The sequence below is a fragment of the Schistocerca americana genome, chromosome 1, assembly GCF_021461395.2.
Source record: "Schistocerca americana isolate TAMUIC-IGC-003095 chromosome 1, iqSchAmer2.1, whole genome shotgun sequence".
NCBI classification, from domain to species: Eukaryota; Metazoa; Arthropoda; class Insecta; order Orthoptera; family Acrididae; genus Schistocerca; species Schistocerca americana.
In genome coordinates this window covers 140550846-140573918 of record NC_060119.1, presented here as the reverse complement: position 1 = coordinate 140573918, position 23073 = coordinate 140550846, and the positions used below count along the sequence as shown (strand labels likewise).

At 45.2% G+C, this 23073-nt stretch overlaps 1 protein-coding gene across 1 annotated transcript in view; it reads right to left on the bottom strand.

The window, feature by feature from the left end:
- Positions 1-1539: 1539 nt before the first annotated feature.
- The window catches only part of LOC124607470 (regucalcin-like), a 64564-nt gene continuing 43030 nt past the window's right edge, over positions 1540-23073 (bottom strand). Inside the window, exon 5 of the mRNA XM_047139865.1 lies at positions 1540-1764. Within this exon, the coding sequence (XP_046995821.1) occupies positions 1540-1764 (225 nt within the window). The remainder of the gene's footprint in view (positions 1765-23073) is intronic.

The following is a 23073-nucleotide window of genomic DNA, read 5'->3' as shown; positions in this document are numbered from 1 at the left end:
ACTTGTACAGTAAGCAAGCCGGCCGGAGTGGCCGAGCGGTTCTAGGCGCTACAGTCTGGAACAGCGCGACCGCTACGGTCGCAGGTTCGAATCCTGCCACGGGCATGGATGTGTGTGATGTCCTTAGTTTAGTTAGGTTTAAGTAGTTCTAAGTTCCAGGCGACTGATGACCTCAAAAGTTAAGTCCCATAGTGCTCAGAGCCATTTTTGAACAGTAAGCAATGACACCAATAACGCTAAATCAAATTACACCTCCGTAGAGGTCCAGAACTAAAGGTAATGGTATTACATGATTCTTCTCGGTAAAAGAATAGAAAATAACAGAGCGTAGTATGGAATCAAACTCATGGAGAGAAGAAATGCTACCGCACAAAGATTGTTACTCCATTCAATAAACTGACACACTACCAAAATGAAAGGTATAATATATTTGGCTAATTTGGTATAACGAGAATGACTCCCGCTAGCAGCCGAAAACCAGAAACAAGCGTCGATGTGCCAGGTCCTTTCGAACTGTTGGTCGGTACAGTCCAGTCTCAATGTACTGAACATCTTCTTTCATACATACCTGCCCTCTTCTCATTTTAGTTCTCGTTATTCTTCTTCCGCAGCTCATGGTCGCGTGGTAGCGTTCTCGCTTCCCGCGGACGGGTTCCGGGTTCGATTCCCGGTGGGGTCAGGGAATTTCTCTGCCTCGAGATGACTGGATGTTGTGCTTCCTCCATCATCATTTTCATCATCATTGACTCGCAAGTCACCGAAGTGGTGTCAACTAGAAAGGACTTGCAATACGCACGATAATGGTTCCCCAGTTGCTATTGGCTAGTTGCTATACTTGGCTATGGAAAAGCGAGTACAACAGCAGTCCGCTACTGAGTAGACTGCTCATGTGTGAAGTGCATCTGCATGCACATGCGAGAAAGGAAGGGATCGCAGAGAATCTAGACATGCTCCCTAGAGTCGCAGTGAGCTTGAACAATGTCGCGGTGCGCGGTCAACGCGGAGAAGAGGGAACCTGTCCACTGTGAAGAGATGTTTTATGTGAGTGTTGCGGTTCTACGGATCGTACTCCTGTGTAACTGTGGGGTCAGAGCGGCTGGATGCTAACCGAAGGGGCCCGGGTTTGATTCCCAAGCTGGTCGGAGATTTTCTCTGCTCGGGAAATTAGTGTCGTATTGCCTTTACATTCGTAAGGTCATAACTGACACGAAAGTTGCTTCAACCACAGTGTCGCATCGTTTTTCCACTAGTGAGATGGCTGTGTGTCCTCGAACCGAAAACCAAGAAACTGAAATTTTAAAAAAGATTTCCAAATCTAGGAAACGCGCTGCTTTGCCACCTGCTGGATGAATCTTGTCAGCTAGAAGACTTTTTGAGGTTAATAAGTCAATTTCGGCAATTTTTTTTAAAAAGAATTTGTTTAATTGGACACAGGTAACAATAGAATAAAAATAGTTTGATCTTATAGCGTATCATCAGGCCTGCACCGAGGTTTTCATTTATTGCCGCCAATCCCTGTAACACTGAGTGAAGACGCGCTCAGAGGACGACGGTCTGCGCCGGGAGTCCCCGGGCGCCGAGTCCGGTGACGCGGAAGGTGCAGCCGGCCATGGGGTGCTCTTCGGGGCGGTCCAGGCCGAAGGAGGCAGTCGTGACGAACAGCTCGTCGAGGCTAGCGCCGCCCCACACCACTGACGTCACGTTCTGCGCCGGGATCTCCACCCGCCGCAGCAGCCTGCCCGTGCGTGGGTCAACCTGAATCACCTGCAACACCCGCTATCATTGTTCTCCTATCCAGCAAGTACTTGCCCCTATTAAAAATAAAAAGACAGCAAATAAATGAAGCTACAACAGGGATGTGTTGGTATATTAAGCAGCTGAAGTTACATCAGCATCTTTATTCCGCGAGCCAGGTATTTTTGTACTGCCGTAAAACAGGTATACTTTACAGATAATATTAAAACTAGTGCAGTCACAGCTGAGGTAGTTACACATAACTGATTGACCAATTCATACACTATATCGGGTGTATACAGGGTGGTCCATTGATAGTGACCGGGCCAAATATCCCACGAAATAAGCATCAAACGAAAAAACTACAAAGAACGTAACTCTTCTAGCTTGAAGGGGGAAAACAGATGGCGCTATGGTTGCCCGCTAGATGGCTCTGCCATAGCTCAAACGGATATCGCCTTTTTTTAAAATAGGAACCCCATTTTTATTACATATTCGTGTAGTACGTAAAGAAATATGAATGTTTTAGTTGGACCACTTTTTTCGCTTTGTGATAGATGGCGCTGTAATAGTCGCACACGTATAAGTACGTGGTATCACGTAACATTCCGCCAGTGCGGACGGTATTTACTTCGTGATACATTAAAAATGGACCGTTTACCAATTGCGGAAAAGGTCGATATCGTGTTGATGTATGGGTATTGTGTTCAAAATGCCCAACGGGCGTGTGCTATGTAAGCTGCTCGGTATCGTCGACGACATCATCCAAGTGTCCGGACCGTTCGCCAGATAGTTACGTTATTTAAGGAAGCAGGTTAAGGAAACAGGAAGTGTTCAGCCACATGTGAAACGCCAACCACGACCTGCAACAAATAATGATGCCCAAGTAGGTGTTATAGCTGCTGTCGGTGCTAATCCGCACATCAGTAGCAGATAAATTGCGCGAGAATCTAGAATCTCAAACGTCGGTGTTGAGAGTGCTACATCAACATCGATTGCACTCGTACCGTATTTCTATGCACCAGGAATTGCATGGCGACGACTTTGAACGTCGTGTACAGTTCTGCCACTGGGCACAAGAGAAATTACGGACGATGACAGATTTTTTGCACAGGTTCTATTTAGCGACGAAGCGTCATTCACCAAAAGCGGTAACGTAAGCCGGCGTAATATGCACTACTGGGCAACGAAAAATCCACGATGGCTGCGACAAGTGGAACATCAGCGACCTTGGCGGGTTAATGTATGGTGCGGCATTATGTGAGGGTCGTCGAAGAGCCATACCACGACCCGCACGTTCACCGGATCTGACGTCCCCGGATTTCTTTCTGTGGGGAAAGTTGAAGGATCCACCGACAACGCCTGACAACCCGCGTCAGCGCATTGTCAATGCATGTGCGAACATTAATGAAGGCAAACTACTCGCTGTTGAGAGGAATGTCGTTATACGTATTGCCAAATGCATTGAGGTTGACGGACACCATTTTGAGCATTTATTGCATTAATGTGGTATTTACAGGTAATCACTCTGTAACAGCGTGCGTTTCACAGTTCACAAAGGTACATGAATCACATTGGAACAACCGAAATAAAATGTTCAAACGTACCTACGTTCTGTATTTCAATTTCAAAAACCTACCTGTTACCAACTGTTCGTCTGAAATTGTGAGCCATATGTTTGTGACTATTACAGCGCCATCCATCACAAAGTGAAAAAAGTGGTCCAACTAAAACATTCATATTTCTTTACGTACTACGCGAATATATAATAAAAATTGGGGTTCCCATTTTTAAAAAACCCAGTTGATATCCGTTTGATCTGTGGCAGCGCCATCTAGCGGGCCAACCATAGCGCAATCTGGTTTCCCCCTTCAAGCTAGACAAGTTTCGTTTTTTGTAGTTTTTTCGTTTGACGCTTATTTCGTGAGATATTTGGCCCGGTCACGATTAATGGACCACCGTGTATATACTGGCGCTACAACTATTAAAATATAAAACTCAATCAAAAGTCTAATAGTTTGCAGTAGCTGTTTTTATTGAAGTTGATTTAACAGAGTTCAATAAAAACGGCTACTATGGAGTGCTGGACATTTCATTCAGTTTTACACTGAAGCGCCAAAGAAACTGGTATAGCCATTCGTATTCAAATACAGAGATACAGGGTGTTTCAAAAATGACCGGTATATTTGAAACGGCAATAAAAACTAAACGAGCAGCGATAGAAATACACCGTTTGTTGCAATATGCTTGGGACAACAGTACATTTTCAGGCAGACAAACTTTCGAAATTACAGTAGTTACAATTTTCAGCAACAGATGGCGCTGCGGTCTGGGAAACTCTATAGTACGATATTTTCCACATATCCACCATGCGTAGCAATAATATGGCGTAGTCTCTGAATGAAATTACCCGAATCCTTTGACAACGTGTCTGGCGGAATGGCTTCACATGCAGATGAGATGTACTGCTTCAGCTGTTCAATTGTTTCTGGATTCTGCCGGTACACCTGGTCTTTCAAGTGTCCCCACAGAAAGAAGTCACAGGGGTTCATGTCTGGCGAATAGGGAGGCCAATCCACGCCGCCTCCTGTATGTTTCGGATAGCCCAAAGCAATCACACGATCATCGAAATATTCGTTCAGGAAATTAAAGACGTCGGCCGTGCGATGTGGCCGGCCACCATCTTGCATAAACCACGAGGTGTTCGCAGTGTCGTCTAAGGCAGTTTGTACCGCCACAAATTCACGAAGAATGTCCAGATAGCGTGATGCAGTAATCGTTTCGGATCTGAAAAATGGGCCAATGATTCCTTTGGAAGAAATGGCGGCCCAGACCAGTACTTTTTGAGGATGCAGGGACGATGGGACTGCAACATGGGGCTTTTCGGTTCCCCATATGCGCCAGTTCTGTTTATTGACGAAGCCGTCCAGGTAAAAATAAGCTTCGTCAGTAAACCAAATGCTGCCCACATGCATATCGCCGTCATCAATCCTGTGCACTATATCGTTAGCGAATGTCTCTCGTGCAGCAATGGTAGCGGCGCTGAGGGGTTGCCGTGTTTGAATTTTGTATGGACAGAGGTGTAAACTCTGGCGCATGGGACGATACGTGGACGTTGGCGTCATTTGGACCGCAGCTGCAACACGGCGAACGTAAACCCGAGGCCGCTGTTGGATCACCTGCTGCACTAGCTGTGCGTTGCCCTCTGTGGTTGCCGTACGCGATCGCCCTACCTTTCCAGCACGTTCATCCGTCACGTTCCCAGTCCGTTGAAATTTTTCAAACAGATCCTTTATTGTATCGCTTTTCGGTCCTTTGGTTACATTAAACCTCCGTTGAAAACTTCGTCTTGTTGCAACAACACTGTGTTCTAGGCGGTGGAATTCCAACACCAGAAAAATCCTCTGTTCTAAGGAATAAACCATGTTGTCTACAGCACACTTGCACGTTGTGAACAGCACACGCTTACAGCAGAAAGACGACCGAGCGGGGTGGCGCAGTGGTTAGACACTGGACTCGCATTCGGGAGGACGACGGTTCAATCCCGCGTCCGGCCATCCTGATTTAGGTTTACCGTGATTTCCCTAAATCGCTCCAGGTAAATGCCGGGATGGTTCCTCTGAAAAGGCACGGCCGACTTCCTTCCCAATCCTTCCCTAATCCGATGTGACCGATGACCACGCTGTCTGGCCTCCTTCCCCAAACCAACCAACCAACCAGCAGAAAGACGACGTACAGAATGGCGCACCCACAGACTGCGTTGTCTTCTATGTCTTTCACATCACTTGCAGCGCCATCTGTTGTTGAAAATTGTAACTACTGTAATTTCGAAAGTTTGTCCGCCTGAAAATGTACTGTTGTCCCAAGCATATTGCAACAAACGGTGTATTTCTATCGCTGCTCGTTTAGTTTTTATTGCCGTTTCAAATATACCGGTCATTTTTGAAACACCCTGTATATAAACCAGCAGAATACGCCGCTGCAGTCGGCAACGCCTATATAAGACAAATGTCGGGTGCAGTAGTTGGATCGGTTACTGCTGCTAAAACGGCAGGTTATCAAGACTTAAGTGAGTTTGAACGCGGTGTTATAGTCGGCGCGCGAGCGATGGTACACAGCATCTCCGAAGCAGCGATGAAGTGGGGATTTTCCCGTACGATCATTTCACGACTGTACAGTCCGCCCCGGTAGCTGAGTGGTCAGCGCGACAGAACGTCAATCCTAAGGCCCCCGGTTCGATTCCCGCCTGGATCGGAGATTTTTCTCCGCTCAGGGACTGGATGTTGTGTCGTCCTAATCATCATCATTTCATCCCCATCGACGCGCAAGTCGCCGAAGTGGCGTCAACTCGAAAGACTTGCACCCAGCGAACGGTCTACCCGACGGGAGGCCATAGTCACACGACATTTATCTTTACGAGTGTACCGTGAATATCAGGAATCTGGTAAAACATAAAATCTACGACATCCTGCAAGAACGGGACCAACGACGCTTAAGAGATTCGTTCAGTGTCACAGAAGTGCAATCCTTCCGCAGATTGCTGCAGATTTCAATGCTGGGCCATATCGGTGTGCGAACGTCATCGATATGGGCTTTTGGAGCCAGAGGCCTACTCGTGTACCCGTGATGACTGCACGACACAGAGCTTTACGCCTCGCCGGGGCCCGTCAACACGACATTGGACTGTTGATGACTGGAAACATGTTACCTGGTCGGGCGAGTCTCATTTCAAATTGTGTAGAGCGGATGGACGTGTACGGGTGTGGAGACAACCTCACGAATCCGCGGACCCTGCATGTCAGCAGGGGACTGTTCAAGCTGGTAGAGGTTCTGTAATGGTGCGGGGCGTGTGCAATTGGAGTGATATGGGACTCCTGATACGTCTAGATACAACTCTGACAGGTGACACGCCTGATCACCTGCTTCCATACATGTCCGTTGTGCATCCGACGGACTTCGGCAGTTCCAGCAGAACAATGAGACACCTCAAACGTCAATAATTGCTACAGAGTGGATCCAGGAACACTCTTCTGAGTTGAAACACTTCCGCTGGTGAACAAATTCCCCAGATATTAACATTATTGAGCAATTCTGGGATGCCTTCCAACGCGCTGTTCCGAAGAGATTTCCACCGCCTCGGATTTATGGACAGCCCTGAAAGATTCATGGTGTCAGTTCCCCCCAGCACTACTTCAGTCATTAGTCAATTCATGCCACGTCGTGTTGTGGCACTTCTGCATACTCAGGAGGGCCCTACACGATATTGGGCAGATATTCCAATTTCTTTGGCTCTTCAGTGTATATTTTGACAGTTTTAACAGCTGTATTTAAACACGTGATATAATGCGTGAATCGATCAATCAGTTATGTGTAATGGGTACTCTTTACCGATTTTCAAATTCAAAAGTTTTTTAACATCTGTGGTATTTATATTAGTGAACATAGAGGCTTGTATGAAGGTATTACATACTAATTAGTACAATAAAATTCGTAAAATGCGGAGGAAGTGATGCGAAAAAATGTATGTAATCAAAGTTAGCATGGATACGAGGTGTATAATGACCGGCCTAAAAATCCACCAAAACTGTCAGCTACCATTCCATTTGTAGTCAATATTTGTAAAACTGAATAAAACCTTGACCACACCGAAATTTTCTTAAGTGCTTTATCAAGTTTCATGAAAGGTGCTAAGATGGAGTACCACAAACATAGATCCAAATTTAGCTGAGCAAAATACTTTCAATTTCATCCATCTTAACTTAAATCCTCGTTTCAAAACATCCAATGCAGTTAGAATTAAAGCTTCTGTTCTTCATTTATCTGGCACTTGTGGCCAAATAAACTTCATTCCTTGTTTCTGGAGACAACTAACGTTATATTTTGTAGCTGAATTACTGCCTGAACCACAACAGCTTGCAATTTGAGCAATATATGACTGACCTTTGTCTTTCTTAGTTGTAGAGACATTAACAATTACAAATGAGCCTTCGTCTATATACCAATGTATGTGTTCCTAAGTTCCACACTGTCATTGGCATCAATACTGATACTGTTTAATAAATTGTGTATCTGTAATCCTGGGTTAACAATAACCAATGGTCAAAGTATCTCCAAAAAGATAAATCATGTACATCACGTCTAAAACAGCAATATAGTAGAAGATATATACATGTGATGAAAAAACTATCTGTTCAGAGAATTAATCGAGTAACATACACAAATTAGTTGAAAACATTGATCTCTTTGCCGTTAAATGACATAGGTGGATTTTGTGCAACCTGATTATAACTCACTTTTTCGTATACAGCTATAAGTCAAAACAGGTTTTCCAAGTGTTGCGACAGAAAATCGGTACTACATGGCACCATTTAACATGTATGGATGAAGTTTTACCACTGAACACTGTGTTCCAAATTCCAGAGATCCAGCAGAGAGCTATAAAACTTCTGGTGTATGATCGCTAAAGGTAACCACGGAAGTCAAGGTATACCCGGTTTGTGGTTCTCTCAAGTCACCCTCTTCGTGTTCCAGTAATGAATGGTCTGCGGAAAGAAAGATTGTTGATAAGCTTCTGTCTGAACCTCTCTGATTTTACCTTCGTCTTTCTGCGAGATATATGTAGTGCGAAGCAATGCAGGATGTCACATTTATCCTAACCACTCTAAATCATTATATCCAGAAGCGAAATAAGAAAATAAAGAATCTTATTGAGCTACCTTGGGGTCACCAACCAGCATGAAGTCCCCCAGGGACTTATTCTTTGGCGACTTCATGCTTCGCTACGAAGGGGCCCCAGCCTTTGCAGCGTCTTTTCTCTTCCGTGCTGCTCGTCTATCCTCTAGCTATTCCTTTCCCTTCCCTTGGGGAACATGTCTGGGATGTTTTGGGAAATGTCTTCTACATTTTCAGTAGGCTGACATCAGGCAGCCTCTCCATTGTTTTTTTGCTCTTTTTTCTTTCTGCGTTCCCCTTCTCCTATTTTTCCTCTGCTTCGGCGTTTGAAGTTCCTCTTTTTCTTCTTCCTCGCTGTGCACTCCTGAAGGCTGGCCATGTGCCTGATGCGTAACAGGTGACTGGGTAACGCGTAATTCCTATCCTCGAGTCGACAGATAGGGTTCGCATGTACGCCTGGTACAGGTGAGGCCCAGGGAAGGGTGACTGCGTGAGCTGTTAGCTTCACAAATTGCCAGTTGGTCCGTGCGTCAGGGGTACAGGTGGTGCGGCCTGAGGTGTGAACCATCCTCTAAAGTGGGTGCACCTTCCCTCTCAGCGGAGCCCCCACTTGGAAGGAGTGCACAATCGGAAATGCTGGATATCATGAGGATTTTCTCGCAATGAGCGTATCGCCATCTTCATAGTCTGTCTGCTAAACGTAAACGGAATGAGGTTAAAGATTCAAAGACGCTCCCAGCTGCTCCTCGTGGTTTCACATACTGCAAGTCTGTCCTTTGCTATGATAAATCCGCTTATTATCAGAAAGGTGTTGATACAACTGCTGGTCCTGTGAAATCCTGCTCCTGTCTATGCAATAGAACATTGCTTTTGGGGACTACTTCTGATTCTCAGACACAACCACTGCTTGCAGTTCCGCTCCTCCATGGCTATCCTTTTCGTGTCAAGGCCCATCGAAAGCTGAATTCTTCACATGGTGTTGTTTACACTAGGCTGCTCAGTGGTCTGACCGAGGCAGAGATCCAAACATTCCTCTCTGATTAGTGTGTCATTGAAATCCATCACGTGATGAAAACGGCAGATGCCTTCTTAGTGCCCACACACACTCTTTTTCTCACTTTTGATAGAATGGTTCTTCCATTAAAGATCAAAGCAGGTTATCAAGTTATCACAGTCTGACCATACATTCCGAACCCGATGCATTGCTAGCAGTGCAATCGTTACAAACAATTTGAATGTCAACACCCAGCCAGATGTGTAACCTGTGTTAGGGATGCTCATGAGGGAAGTTGTCTGCGTCCTTCTCCCCACTGAATCAACTGCAACAGCGACCATGCAACCCCCTCCCGAGATTATCTCGTGTATCTCGATGAACGGGCCGTCCAGGACACCTAGGTGAAGGAAAAAATGCCCTACTCGGTCGCTCGTAAGTTGTTAGCCAGTCGGAAACCCTGCGTTCTACCATGTGGCACTTACAGTACTGTTCTTGCAGTTTCTCGGTCCACGAAGGACATAGCCATGTAGGCATGCAACATCAAATTCATCACCACGGTTGTAAAATCGCCCAGTGTCGTGGTAGCATCCCTGTCTCCTCCACCAGTTGTACAACAAGCTACTGAACTTTCGCCTCACGGGGCGAAGTCACCTCCTACACGACCAACTGGCTCGAAAGGACAGAAGGAATGCTGCCACAAAGGCTTCCTATGCCCTTCCTGCCAACAAACTTCTGAGTCTTCCTGTCCCAACTGGAAAGGCTCCAAGAAATCAAGCAAAGGCAAATGGTCTTCTCCTTCACCGACGTGGAGATCCTCTCCGACGGTGTCGCCACGTGGCGACCTGCCTGGCCGACCTCCATGTCGTCAGTGTTTTCCTGCATTGGACGCTGCAGATCGATAAAGGAGAGTGCCGATGTCTTTGTAGATTCCACGGAGCAGGATCCTCCAGCCTCTGTGCCCTGTAGCAGTGAGTCTTTCAAGGCTGGCACTCGGCAGACGCAGAGGTAACAGCACTTCATGTTTTCCCTCCTCCCCTTTTTTTCATCACGACTCTCTTCCAATGGGATGTTCACGCCCTTCAGTCCAAGAAAGTCGACTTACAGCTGCTTTTAGAATTGCAGCGTCCGCTTGTTCTCTGCCTCCAGGAAACAAAATTGCGTTCTCAGATCCGCTTTGAGCTCCCCTCCCACACTTCTTCCCAGTCTGCTCTGACCTTCCCCCTGACGTCGGCATTCCATCTCATGAGAGAGTCATGCTGGTCATCCAGGATGGCGTTCATAGTAAATCCATCTCCATGACTGTCTGCTTCAAGCTGTTGCAGGTTCCATTTTCTCCCCTCACTTGACCTTTTCTGGCTCAATCACACAACTATTCTGATAGTCCATATGCTTTTGATGGCTCTGAGCACTATGGGACTCAACATCTTAGGTCATAAGTCCCCTAGAACTTAGAACTACTTAAACCTAACTGACCTAAGGACAGCACACACACCCATGCCCGAGGCAGGATTCGAACCTGCGACCGTAGCAGTCCCGCGGTTCCGGACTGCAGCGCCAGAACCGCTAGACCACCGCGGCCGGCTTGACCTTTTCTCTTTGTACCGTTTACATCCCTCTATCAAGGGATGTCACCAGGGCAGACTTCCTCCAGCTTATTGGGCAACTACCTCAACCCGTTTCTGCTGGTTAGTGACTTCAATGCAGACCATCCCTTTCGGGATTCTACCAGAACCTGTCAGAGAGGCGCCCTCTTGGCTGCCCTTCTCAATAAGTTCAACCTCATGTGCCTTAACATGGGAGCACCCACGTTCTTTTCAGACTCCACTCACAGGTACTCCCATTTGGACTTACCCTTCTGCACTACCTACCGTCTCGAGTGGCACCTTCACGAGCGACCATTTCCAGTGTGCTCTCCTTTTGCTGACTCCTACCCCACCCATATGCACACCCAAATGGCAGGTTTCTAAGGCTGACTAGAGGCTTTACTCCTCCCTGGCGGCCTCCGACGTAGCACATTTCCCCAGTTGTGACGACCAAGTAGAATATCTTACATACGTTATCTTTACCACCGCAGAACGTTCCATCCCTCGCACTTCCTCTTTACAGCGCTGTGTCTCGGTCTTTTGGTGGGCTGACCAGTGCCGCGACGCTATTCTTTCGTGGAGACGTGCTCTAAGCGCTCTTAACCGTCATCCTATGATGGAAAACTGCATTCGCTATAAACATTTGTGTGCACAGAGTCGGCGCGTTCTTCAGGATAGCAAAAAAGCTAGCTGGATTTCATTCACTAGTTCTTGTAATAGTTTCACTCCGTCTTTCATCGCGTGGGCCAACCGCCGATGGCACTCAGGGACCAAAGCCCATTCCCCAGTTTCCGGCCTGACAGTATCAGACGGCGTCATCGTGGAGCCTATTGGTATGTCGCTGATTTGGAGCTCCTTCCACTATCATCCTTCCTTCCTCCATCGGAAACGAGTGGAGGAGGCTTGGGCGATACGCTTCTCTTCTTAGAATCCTGAGTAATACAATGCCGCCGTTACTAAGAGGGAGCTGGATCATGCTCTCACTTCATCCCAGTCCTCCGCCCCAGGGTTGGATGATGTTCACGTTCAGCGTTTGCAGAACCTTTCTCTTGCGAGCAAGCACTTTCTCCTTGATACATACAGTCGCAGTTGGGTGGAGGGCACGTTTGCCAGTCGCTGGCGTGAAGCCACTGTCATACCCATACCTAAGCCTAGGAAGGACAAACACCTTCCCTCTAGTTATCGCCCCAGTTCTCTCACCAGCTGTGTTTGCAAGGTGATGGAATGTATGATTCATGCCTGCCTGGTGTGGTGGCTCGATTCTCGCAATTTACTAACCACTGCACAGTGTGGATTTCGAGCGCGCCGTTCTGCAGTTGACCATCTCGTCACTTTGTCAACCCATGTCATAAATGTTTTTCTGCGGAAATCCAAAATTGTCGCCGTGTTTTTCGATTTGGAGGAAGCCTACCACACATGCTGGAAGACAGGTATCCTTCGCACTCTCTACACGTGGAGCTTCTGTGGCCACATGCTCCATTTTCTTCAGGAATTTTTAAAATACCAATGTCTTCAAGGTGCATGTGGATTCTGCCTTGTCAGACACCTTTATACAGGAGAACGGTCAGCTTCAGGGTTCTGTCCTGAGCGTCGTCCTCTTTGCTGTCGCCATTAACCCTATTATGGCCTTCAAGTTTTTGTATGTCTATCTTTTTGACTGCAGATGATGCTGAAGGTGTTTACACGATCCATATGTACAGCATATCAGTGGCCAACATAACCGGTCCACGCAGACTATCTGTAAACTTTTGTGTCAACAGTCCAACCATCAACTGTCAACTGACTGGAGAAACGTTGGTATTTTGATTGTTTCTCTCATTCTGATTTATATTCTTGTATTTTCTTTTTTTAATACTGGGCAGGCAGGCGAACGGGGAGGATCGTGTTCTGTACTGTTCACACACAAAGGCATTTGTTTGCAAGGGCGACCTTCGTGAAGCGATCTCCACAGTTTCCATATTTTCGTTCCGCTATCCATGATCACCGTGGTCTAGGAGTAGCGTCTTCGATTCGTAATCAAAACGTCTTCGGTCCCGGGTTCGATCCCCGCCACTGCCTAAATTTTGATAAATAATCAGCATTGGCGGCCGAAGACTTCCGGCATAAGAAGTCAGCCTCATTCTGCCAACGGCCTTGTCAAAGAGCGCGGAGGAGCGGATAGAGGTTCAGGGCACTCTCTTGTCCTAGGGGTGGGAAATTGCCCCTCAAGGCGGAAGAATCAGCAATGATCAACGACATGAGGATGCAGAAGGCAATGGAAGCCACTGCATTAAAGACACGTAACGTGTATCCACAGGACATGTGGCCTGTAATTGAAGAAGTGTCATGATGATCTCTCCATTGGCAAAAGATTCCGGAATAGTCCCCCATTCGGATCTCCGGGAGGGGACTGCCAAGGGGGAGGTTACCATGAGAAAAAGATTGAATAATCAACGAAAGGATAACGTTCTACGAGTCGGGGCGTGGAATGTCAGAAGCTTGAACGTGGTAGGGAAACTAGAAAATCTGAAAAGGGAAATGCAAAGGCTCAATCTAGATATAGTAGGGGTCAGTGAAGTGAAGTGGAAGGAAGACAAGGATTTCTGGTCAGATGAGTATCGGGTAATATCAACAGCAGCAGAAAATGGTATAACAGGTGCACGATTCGTTATGAATAGGAAGGTAGGGCAGAGGGTGTGTTACTGTGAACAGTTCAGTGACTATGATGTTCTAATCAGAATCGACAGCAGACCAACACCGACAACGATAGTTCTGGTATACATGCCGACGTCGCAAGCTGAAGATGAACAGACAGAGAAAGTGTATGAGGATATTGAAAGGGTAATGTAGTACGTAAAGGGGGACGAAAATCTAATAGTCGTGGGCGACTGGAATGCAGTTGTAGGGGAAGGAGTAGAAGAAAAAGTTACAGGAGAATATGGGCTTGGGACAAGGAATGAAAGAGGAGAAAGACTAATTGAGTTCTGTAACAAGTTTCAGCTAGTAATAGCGAATACCCTGTTCAAGAATCACAAGAGGAGGAGGTATACTTGGAAAAGGCCGGGAGATACGGGAAGATTTCAATTAGATTACATCATGGTCAGACAGAGATTCCGAAATCAGATACTGGATTGTAAGGCGTACCCAGGAGCAGATATAGACTCAGATCACAATATAGTAGTGATGAAGAGTAGGCTGAAGTTCAAGACATTAGTCAGGAAGAATCAATACGCAAAGAAGTGGGATACGGAAGTACTAAGGAATGACGAGATACGTTTGAAGATCTCTAACGCTGTAGATACAGCAATAAGGAATAGCGCAGTAGGCAGTACAGTTGAAGAGGAATGGACATCTCTAAAAAGGGCCATCACAAAAGTTGGGAAGGAAAACATAGGTACAAAGAAGGTAGCTGCGAAGAAACCATGGGTAACAGAAGAAATACTTCAGTTGATTGATGAAAGGAGGAAGTACAAACATGTTCCGGGAAAATCAGGAATACAGAAATACAAGTCGCTGAGGAATGAAATAAATAGGAAGTGCAGGGAAGCTAAGACGAAATGGCTGCAGGAAAAATGTGAAGACATCGAAAAAGATATGATTGTCGGAAGGACAGACTCAGCATACAGGAAAGTCAAAACAACCTTTGGTGACATTAAAAGCAACGGTGGTAACATTAAGAGTGCAACGGGAATTTCACTGTTAAATGCAGAGGAGAGAGCAGATAGGTGGAAAGAATACATTGAAAGCCTCTATGAGGGTGAAGATTTGTCTGATGTGATAGAAGAAGAAACAGGAGTCGATTTAGAAGAGATAGGGGATCCAGTATTAGAATCGGAATTTAAAAGAGCTTTGGAGGACAGAAGGGATAGATAACATTCCATCAGAATTTCTAAAATCATTGGGGGAAGTGGCAACAAAGCAACTATTCTCGTTGGTGTGTAGAATATATGAGTCTGGCGATATACCATCTGACTTTCGGAGAAGCATCATCCACACAATTCCGAAGACGGCAAGAGCTGACAAGTGCGAGAATTATCGCACAATCAGCTTAACAGCTCATTCATCGAAGCTGCTTACAAGAATAATATACAGAAGAATGGAAAAGAAAATTCAGAATGCGCTAGGTGACGATTAGTTTGGCTTTAGGAAAAGTAAAGGGACGAGAGAGGCAATTCTGACGTTACGGCTAATAATGTAAGCAAGGCTAAAGAAAAATCAAGACACTTTCATAGGATTTGTCGACCTGGAAAAAGCGTTCGACAATATAAAATGGTGCAAGCTGTTCGAGATTCTGAAAAAAGTAAGGGTAAGCTATAGGGAGAGACGGGTCATATACAGTATGTACAACAACCAAGAGGGAATAATAAGAGTGGACGATCAAGAACGAAGTGCTCGTATTAAGAAGGGTGTAAGACAAGGCTGTAACCTTTCGCCCCTACTCTTCAATCTGTACATCGAGGCTTAAGCAATGATGGAAATAAAAGAAAGGTTCAGGAGTGGAATTAAAATACAAGGTGAAAGGATATCAATGATACGATTCGCTGATGACATTGCTATCCTGAGTGAAAGTGAAGAAGAATTAAATGATCTGCTGAACGGAATGAACAGTCTAATGAGTACACAGTATGGTTTGAGAGTAAATCGGAGAAAGACGAAGGTAATGAGAAGTAGTATAAATGAGAACAGCGAGAAACTTAACATCAGGATTGATGCTCGCGAAGTCAATGAAGTTAAGGAATTCTGCTACCTAGGCAGTAAAATAACCAATGACGGACGGAGCAAGGAGGACATCAAAAGCAGACTCGCTATGGCAAAAAAAGGCATTTCTGGCCAAGAGAATTCTACTAACATCAAATACCGGCCTTAATTTGAGGAAGAAATTTCTGAGGATGTACGTCTGGAGTACAGCATTGTATGGTAGTGAAACATGGACTGTGGGAAAACCGGAACAGAAAAGAATCGAAGCATTTGATATGTGGTGCTATAGCCGAATGTTGAAAATTAGGTGGACTGATAAGGTAAGGAATGAGGAGGTTCTACGCAGAATCGGAGAGGAGAGTAATATGTGGAAAACACTGATAGGGAGAAGGGACATGATGATAGGACATCTGCTAAGAAATGAGGGAATGACTTCCATGGTACTAGAGGGAGCTGTAGAGGGCAAAAACTGTAGAGGAAGACAGAGATTGGAATACGTCAAGCAAATAATTGATGACGTTGGGAGGTCAGCACAGGAAAGGAATTCGTGGCGGGCCGCATCAAACCAATCTGTAGACTGATGACCAAAAAACCAAAATCCAGCACGATGACATATGCCCAAAGCATAATAAGCATCAGATATATCTCATGGGCAGTGGGACGTAAGGTTTCACGTCACGCCTGCACACTACAACTTCAGCATTTTCTGGGAGGTCTTTCCTGAAAATGCAAGATGGAAGTTTCTGTATCATCTTTTGAACCCCTCTGTAGACGTTGAACAAAATGTACGCCTTGCCTTTCTATATTAGCTCGTAACTCGTCTGTCTCTAGTGTAAGGTCTCTGTGGAAGATAACGTGTGAAACACAGCTAGCGCTATTCGTCCACGAGACTCAGTGGGCCTTAGACACGGGTTCCCAGGGTACATGCCGTGTTTCTTGACTTCCGCAAGGCGTTCGATACAGTTCCCCACAGTCGTTTAATGAACAAAGTAAAAGCATATGGGCCGGCCGCGGTGGTCTAGCGGTTCTAGGCGCGCAGTCCGGAACCGCGCTACTGCTGCGGTCGCAGGTTCGAATCCTGCCTCGGGTATGGATGTGTGTGATGTCCTTAGGTTAGTTAGGTTTAAGTAGTTCTAAGTTCTAGGGGACTGATGACCACAGATGTTAAGTCCCATAATGCTCAGAGCCATCAAAAGCATATGGACTATCAGAATAGTTGTGTGATTGGATTTAAGAGTTCCTAGATAACAGAACGCAGCATGTCATTATCAATGGAGAGAAATCCTCCGAAGTAAGAGTGATTTCAAGTGTGCCGCAGGGGAGTGTCGCAGGACCGTTGCTATTCACAATATACATAAATGACCTTGTGGATAACATCGGAAGTTCACTGAGGCTTTTTGCGGTTGATGCTGTAGTATATCGAGAGGTTGTAACAATGAAAAATTGTACTGAAATGCAGGAGGATCTGCAACGAATTGACGCACAGTGCAGGGAATGGCAATTGAAACTCAATGTAGACAAGTGTAATGTGCTGCGAATACATAGAAAGAAGGACCCTTTATCATTTAGCTACAATATAGCAGGTCAGCAACTGGAAGCAGTTAATTCCATAAATTATCTGGGAGTAGGCATTAGGAGTGATTTAAAATGAAATGATCATATAAAGTTGATCGTCGGTAAAGCAGATGCCAGACTGAGATTCATTGGAAGAATCCTAAGGAAATGCAATCCGAAAACAAAGGAAGTAGGTTACAGTACGCTTGTTCGCCCACTGCTTGAATATTGCTCACCAGTGTGGGATCCGTACCAGATGGGGTTGATGGAAGAGATAGAGAAGATCCAACGGAGAGCAGAGCGCTTCGTTACAGGATCATTTAGTAATCTTGAAAGCGTTACGGAGATGATAGATGAACTCCAGTGGAACACTCTGCAGGAGAGACGCTCAGTAGCTCGGTATGGGCTTTTGTTGAAGTTTTGAGAACATACCTACACCGAGGAGTCAAGCAGTATATTGCTTCCTCCTACTTATATCTCGCGAAGAGACCATGAGGATAAAATCAGAGAGATTGGGGCCCACACGGAGGCATACCGACAATCGTTCTTTCCACGAACAATACGAGAGTGGATTAGAAGGGAGAACCGATAGAGGTACTCAAGGTACCCTCCGCCACACACCGTCAGGTAGCTTGCGGAGTATGGATGTGGATGTAGATGTAGATGGGTATAAGGCAACCCATTATATTTCGGTTACAAGATAAAACACAAAAATTTAAAGGCTGTCAATTCTACTCAGTTGCTAGGAATTACAATTACGAACAACTTAAATTGAAACGATCACACACATAACGTTGTGCGGAAGGCAAACCAAACACTGTTTTATCGGCAGAATCCATAGAAGATGTAACAGATCTACTAAAGAGACTGCCCACACCACGCTTGTCCGTCCTCTTTTGGAGTACTGCTGCATGGTGTGGGATCCTTGCTCTATAGGATTAACGGAGTACATCGAAATAGTTCGAAGAAGGACAGCACGTTTTGTATTATCAAGAAATAGGGGAGGTGTTGTCACGGACATGATATAGGATCTGTAGTGGACGTCATTAAAATAAAAGAGTTTCTCGTTGCGGTGGGATCTTCTCACGAAATTTCAGTCACCAACTTTGTCGTCGGAACGGGGCAACATTTTGTTAAAGCCAGCCTGCATGGGGAGAGACGGTCATCATAATAAAATAAGAGAAATCGGAGCTCGCACGAAAAGATATAGGTGTTCGTTTTCTCTGTGCGCTGATAGATAGTGAAAGAACAGAGAATTAGTGTAAAGATGGTTGGATAAACTGCCTGCCACGCACTTAATTGTGATTTGTAGAGCAGCCATGCAGAGGTACACAGAGGATTAACGCTTTGGGAAGTTGACGCTATTTAAGACGTTCTTGACCAGTCTGTCCATACTACAGAAATAATTTTGAATATGGATGTCAAACCCTAAAGGAGAACAAATTACTTAATATTAGAATTAACTCTTTCGTGATGGCACTGTTGCATTGACATCTTCTGAATTCTTTCAGCGTCAATTCAGGGTAAAACCTCGAGCTTTCGGCAATTACCTCAATCGTCTTCTTAAAGAACAACTGCCTGTCCTAACTGCTGCTCTGGTAGTTTTATGTAGTCCATAGACGGCCTGTGATTAGTCGTTAATTATGTAGTGTTGTCGCAAATCGTACCAGCGTCTACGTTGGTGGCACCGCCTCTCCTGTAATAACGAAAACATTGCAACAAATGTCTCTGCTTCTCTATCGAGAGTTCACTTCTATGCACCGCTAGGATTACATCTGCTGTCACGGTTAAAATTCGCCTCGAACATTATTTCTACAGCCTTTTCAATTACACAATCCCAGTATGTCGGAGCCTGAAACGAAACTTTTGTTTCGTCAGAGATTTCTCCAGTTCTCGATTTTTAATATGCCATCGATATTCTGCACAACATTCGGAAACGGTACGTATGGACTGACCGATGTAACTGTTTCCGCACTCACAAGGGATGTTATAAATACCAGGGATGTTAAGGCCGAGACTGTCCTTAACAAGATGTAGCATCTCCTTTATCTTCTTAGGAGGTTCGAAAATAGGTCTTATACCTTGTCTTCCCAGGACTGCCTATTTTCCTGGATGTGGCACCATAGAAAGGAGGGAATACAATTAGTGACTCATCCTGTGGATTTTTTTGTTTTTTTTTTGTTTGTGATGACCTTAGAAGTAAAGTCCCATAGTGCTCAGAGCCATTTGAACCATTTGAACAAACGGCATTATTCTCTTAAACTTGATTGCTGAGTCAAATACATGTTTCATTACTGGCAAAATGGAGGAGTGCACAAAACAAGTTCGCAGACGCAGTCAGATGCGGGTTTGTTGAATAATTATTTTGGAACAATTTTATCTTTGATACTTTCACTAATTGAAAAGGAAACAATTTTGGGTTAGATACTTCCACTTTTAAAAATAATTTTTGGACATGATACTTTCAGTAGTATACAAGATATAAAGAGGGTAGCACACAAGGCATCAAAGGGCCATGCATTGGTGGAGCTGCAATTTGTACGAGAGTGAGTCATATGAAAAGGTTTCCAACGTTTTTATGGCCTCATGACGCGGAACGGTGGCTGGAGCTAGACGCACGCGACGATCTATTTCGGAAATCGTTAGGGAATTCAATATTCCGAGACTCCCAGTGTCAAGAGAGTGCCGAGAAAACCAAAATTACCTCTCACCACGGACAACAGAGTCGCCGAAAGCCTTCATTTAATCACCGATAAGGGCAGCGTTTGCATAGAGTTGTCAGTGATAACACACAAGCAACACTGCGTGAAATAACCGCGGACCTACAATGAACGTATGTGTTAACGCTGTACGACGAAATCTGGCGTTAATGGGGTGCGGCAGTGGCAGATGAACGCGATTGTCTTTGCAAACAGCGCGACATCGCCTGCAAAACCTCTCTTGGGGTCGTGATTGTATCCGTTGGACCCTAGATGACTGGAAAACAGTGCCCTAGTCAGATGAGTCCCGATTTCAGTTGGTAAGAGCTGGTGGTAGGGTTCAAGTAAGGCGCAGACCCCATGACCCCATCGAGCCATGGACAGAAGTTGTCAACAAGGCATTGTGCAAGCCGGTGGTGGCTCAGTAACGGTGTGAGATATATTTACACGGAATGGACTGGGTCCCTTCATCCAGCTGAATCCATCATTGACTTGAAATGGATATGCTCGTCTACTTGTACGCCATCCGCAGCCATTCGTGGACTTAATGCTCCCAAACATCGATGGAATTGTTGTGGATGGCAATGCGCCATGTCATTGGGCCACAAATGTTCGCGTTTGGTTTCAAGAACGTTCATACGGCTCAAGCGAATGATTTGGCCACCCAGATCGCCCGACATGAAACCCATCGATCATTTATGGGACATAATGGAGAGGTCAGTTATTGCTCAGTGTATAATGGCGAAGACTGCCTTTTCCCCTGAGCGTTACACACCGAGGTAGCATTCTGGCTGAGGCCCGCATCCCCGACTGGACATCTGGATTTAGGCTTCCCATTATTTCCATGAATCGGTTATCTAATGATACTGTCTTTGAAAGGAAGTTAAACACGAATCTTCCTTTTTTCCAAACGTTTTATCACGCACACCATTGTTAAACAGTTAAGTCGTTTTGAATTATTCATTTATGTCCGTAATGAGGTGTGGTTGCTCGACATTACTGCTTCTTTCACCGATTTTCTACACGTTGTAGGTATTGTCCACTGCTTAGCGTGAAGAACAAACACGTCACTTATTTTGAGGAGTGAACGACGTTGGAAAGGAAATTATGATAAGCAAACAAGGTATTTTACGTCTATGCTTTTATACATGAATCTGCAGCTGCGATCGTCTTCTGCCATCTGATGACTGGTTTGATTATGACAACGTTGTGTTACAATACTACAGCAGACATCGTTTTGATGACAGTGTCTCGGTGTCTCCAGCGCCGTTTTACGAAAGAAGACACCAGTTTGAAGTATCTGCCATCCCTTCTGCCTTAAAGTCAAAGTTATTCCCACACTCAGGACTTGAGCATTAGGTCATCCCATATTGACGTCCCTGGGAGGTGGTTTGCAGTTGCTTATACTGAAGTGTCCTTTGCTGCAAAGTGTTGTGTTAGTGTTTTTATGGAAGAAGAGAGGAGAGCGAAAGCCGGTGCCTGCACATCGCCCACCCTCTCAAATAGTGCCAAGGGTGACACTGTGATTGAACTCCCTGTCTCACAGTTGTGTGCACTGTCATAATCGGACCTCCACGTGTTTTCTTTAGTTAGATTTTTTAAAAGTATTATCGAGGTTTAGACATCCCAATACTTTCACAAGCAGTGGCTTGTACAGTTACCAAACTGTGGAGGGGAGATGTACCCACTGATTGACAGCTTGAGAAGTGGATACACCGCGCCATATGTCGCCTGTAGTTGGTCTGTGGTGTGAGGAGCTACTCGCTAGGTGCTTCATATAGATCAGAGTGGGAATGACCCACAGTAAGGGCGCCAAATTGTCACAACTTTAACAATAAACAATGATAACATTAATACAGTTTTATATGGAAAATATCAGGATGTCCTTGATGAGCAAATGACGGGGACAGTCGCTAGAGAATACACGAGAAGGTACAAAATTTTACTAAGTTACATAACAGGTTTTGTAGTGCGCCAAGTGCTTCACTCCCGTTTAGGCGTGATCCAGGCGAGATCTCCGTCCTGACTAAAAATGTAAACTTTTTCCGTTCTCGAAGTAGTTATGTGTATTAATATCGGAGGTGTATTAGTGTAAACTTCTCAGTGTGGTAAACACACAGTGACGTCATTTCATCTCTTCATTTAATAATGGTAGCTAGCCGTAATCATACCAAAAACCATACTTTAACTGTCTAAGCGTGGTTGCAACACCAACTGCGAGGGAGATCATCAGAAATTGTATTATGGTACAGGTTGGAAACTGTCCAGATTAGTGATAGTCAACCTTTTTTACCAACCGTGCACTTTTGTATCCCTGTTACTAGTAACATTTTCTAATTGCACACTGTTTCCACAGCAGTGGTGATTTAGGAAGTAAGGATGGAACTTTACTTTACGAAATTTATCAAGCAGAATTACAGCAAGTTAGAACACTTAGTAACAATTATTATTTCCCAAGTACTTTATGTCAAAATTTTATAAGAACCTAATGAAAATGTTTTTAAAATCTCTAACACATGCTGCCCGTCATGAAAGCTGAAACGCCCATTAGTGGGCGGTAGCGATCCGTTTGGCTACCACTAGTCTAGATGCTTACACATCAGGTTAATGCATGACGAAACTGACAGCTTGCCACCTTCAGTGAAAGGGTTTACCCAGTAAAGCTGTACGGAACCAAGCTCATTTGTCACAGGCGATGCATCTGCTGCTATATAAGGATACTAGCTGCTACCTGCGGTAGAGTCACATCTCAGTAGTTTTGTTATAATGAGCGATGCTGAGTAAGTTATTGTACGTTTAATGAATTCAGCCGCCGTCATGAGTGTGCTGTTCCGAGAAGCGTAACTCGTGACATGTGCTACCCCCCTCCCCTCCCCCACCCGCACGCCTGGCAAGTGCCCCAATGTGCACGATGAAGTGCACACAAAGCGTTGCTGACGATTCGTGTGTGTGTGTGTGTGCATTGTACTGCTGAATTACTACTCAAATGGTTCAAATGGCTCTGAGCACTATGGGACTTAACATCTGAGGTCATCAGTCTCCTAGACTTAGAGTTACTTAAACCTAACTAACCTAAGGACATCACACACATCCATGCCCGAGGCAGGACTCGAACCTGCGACCGTAGCAGCAGCGCGGTTCCGAACTGAAGCGCGTAGAA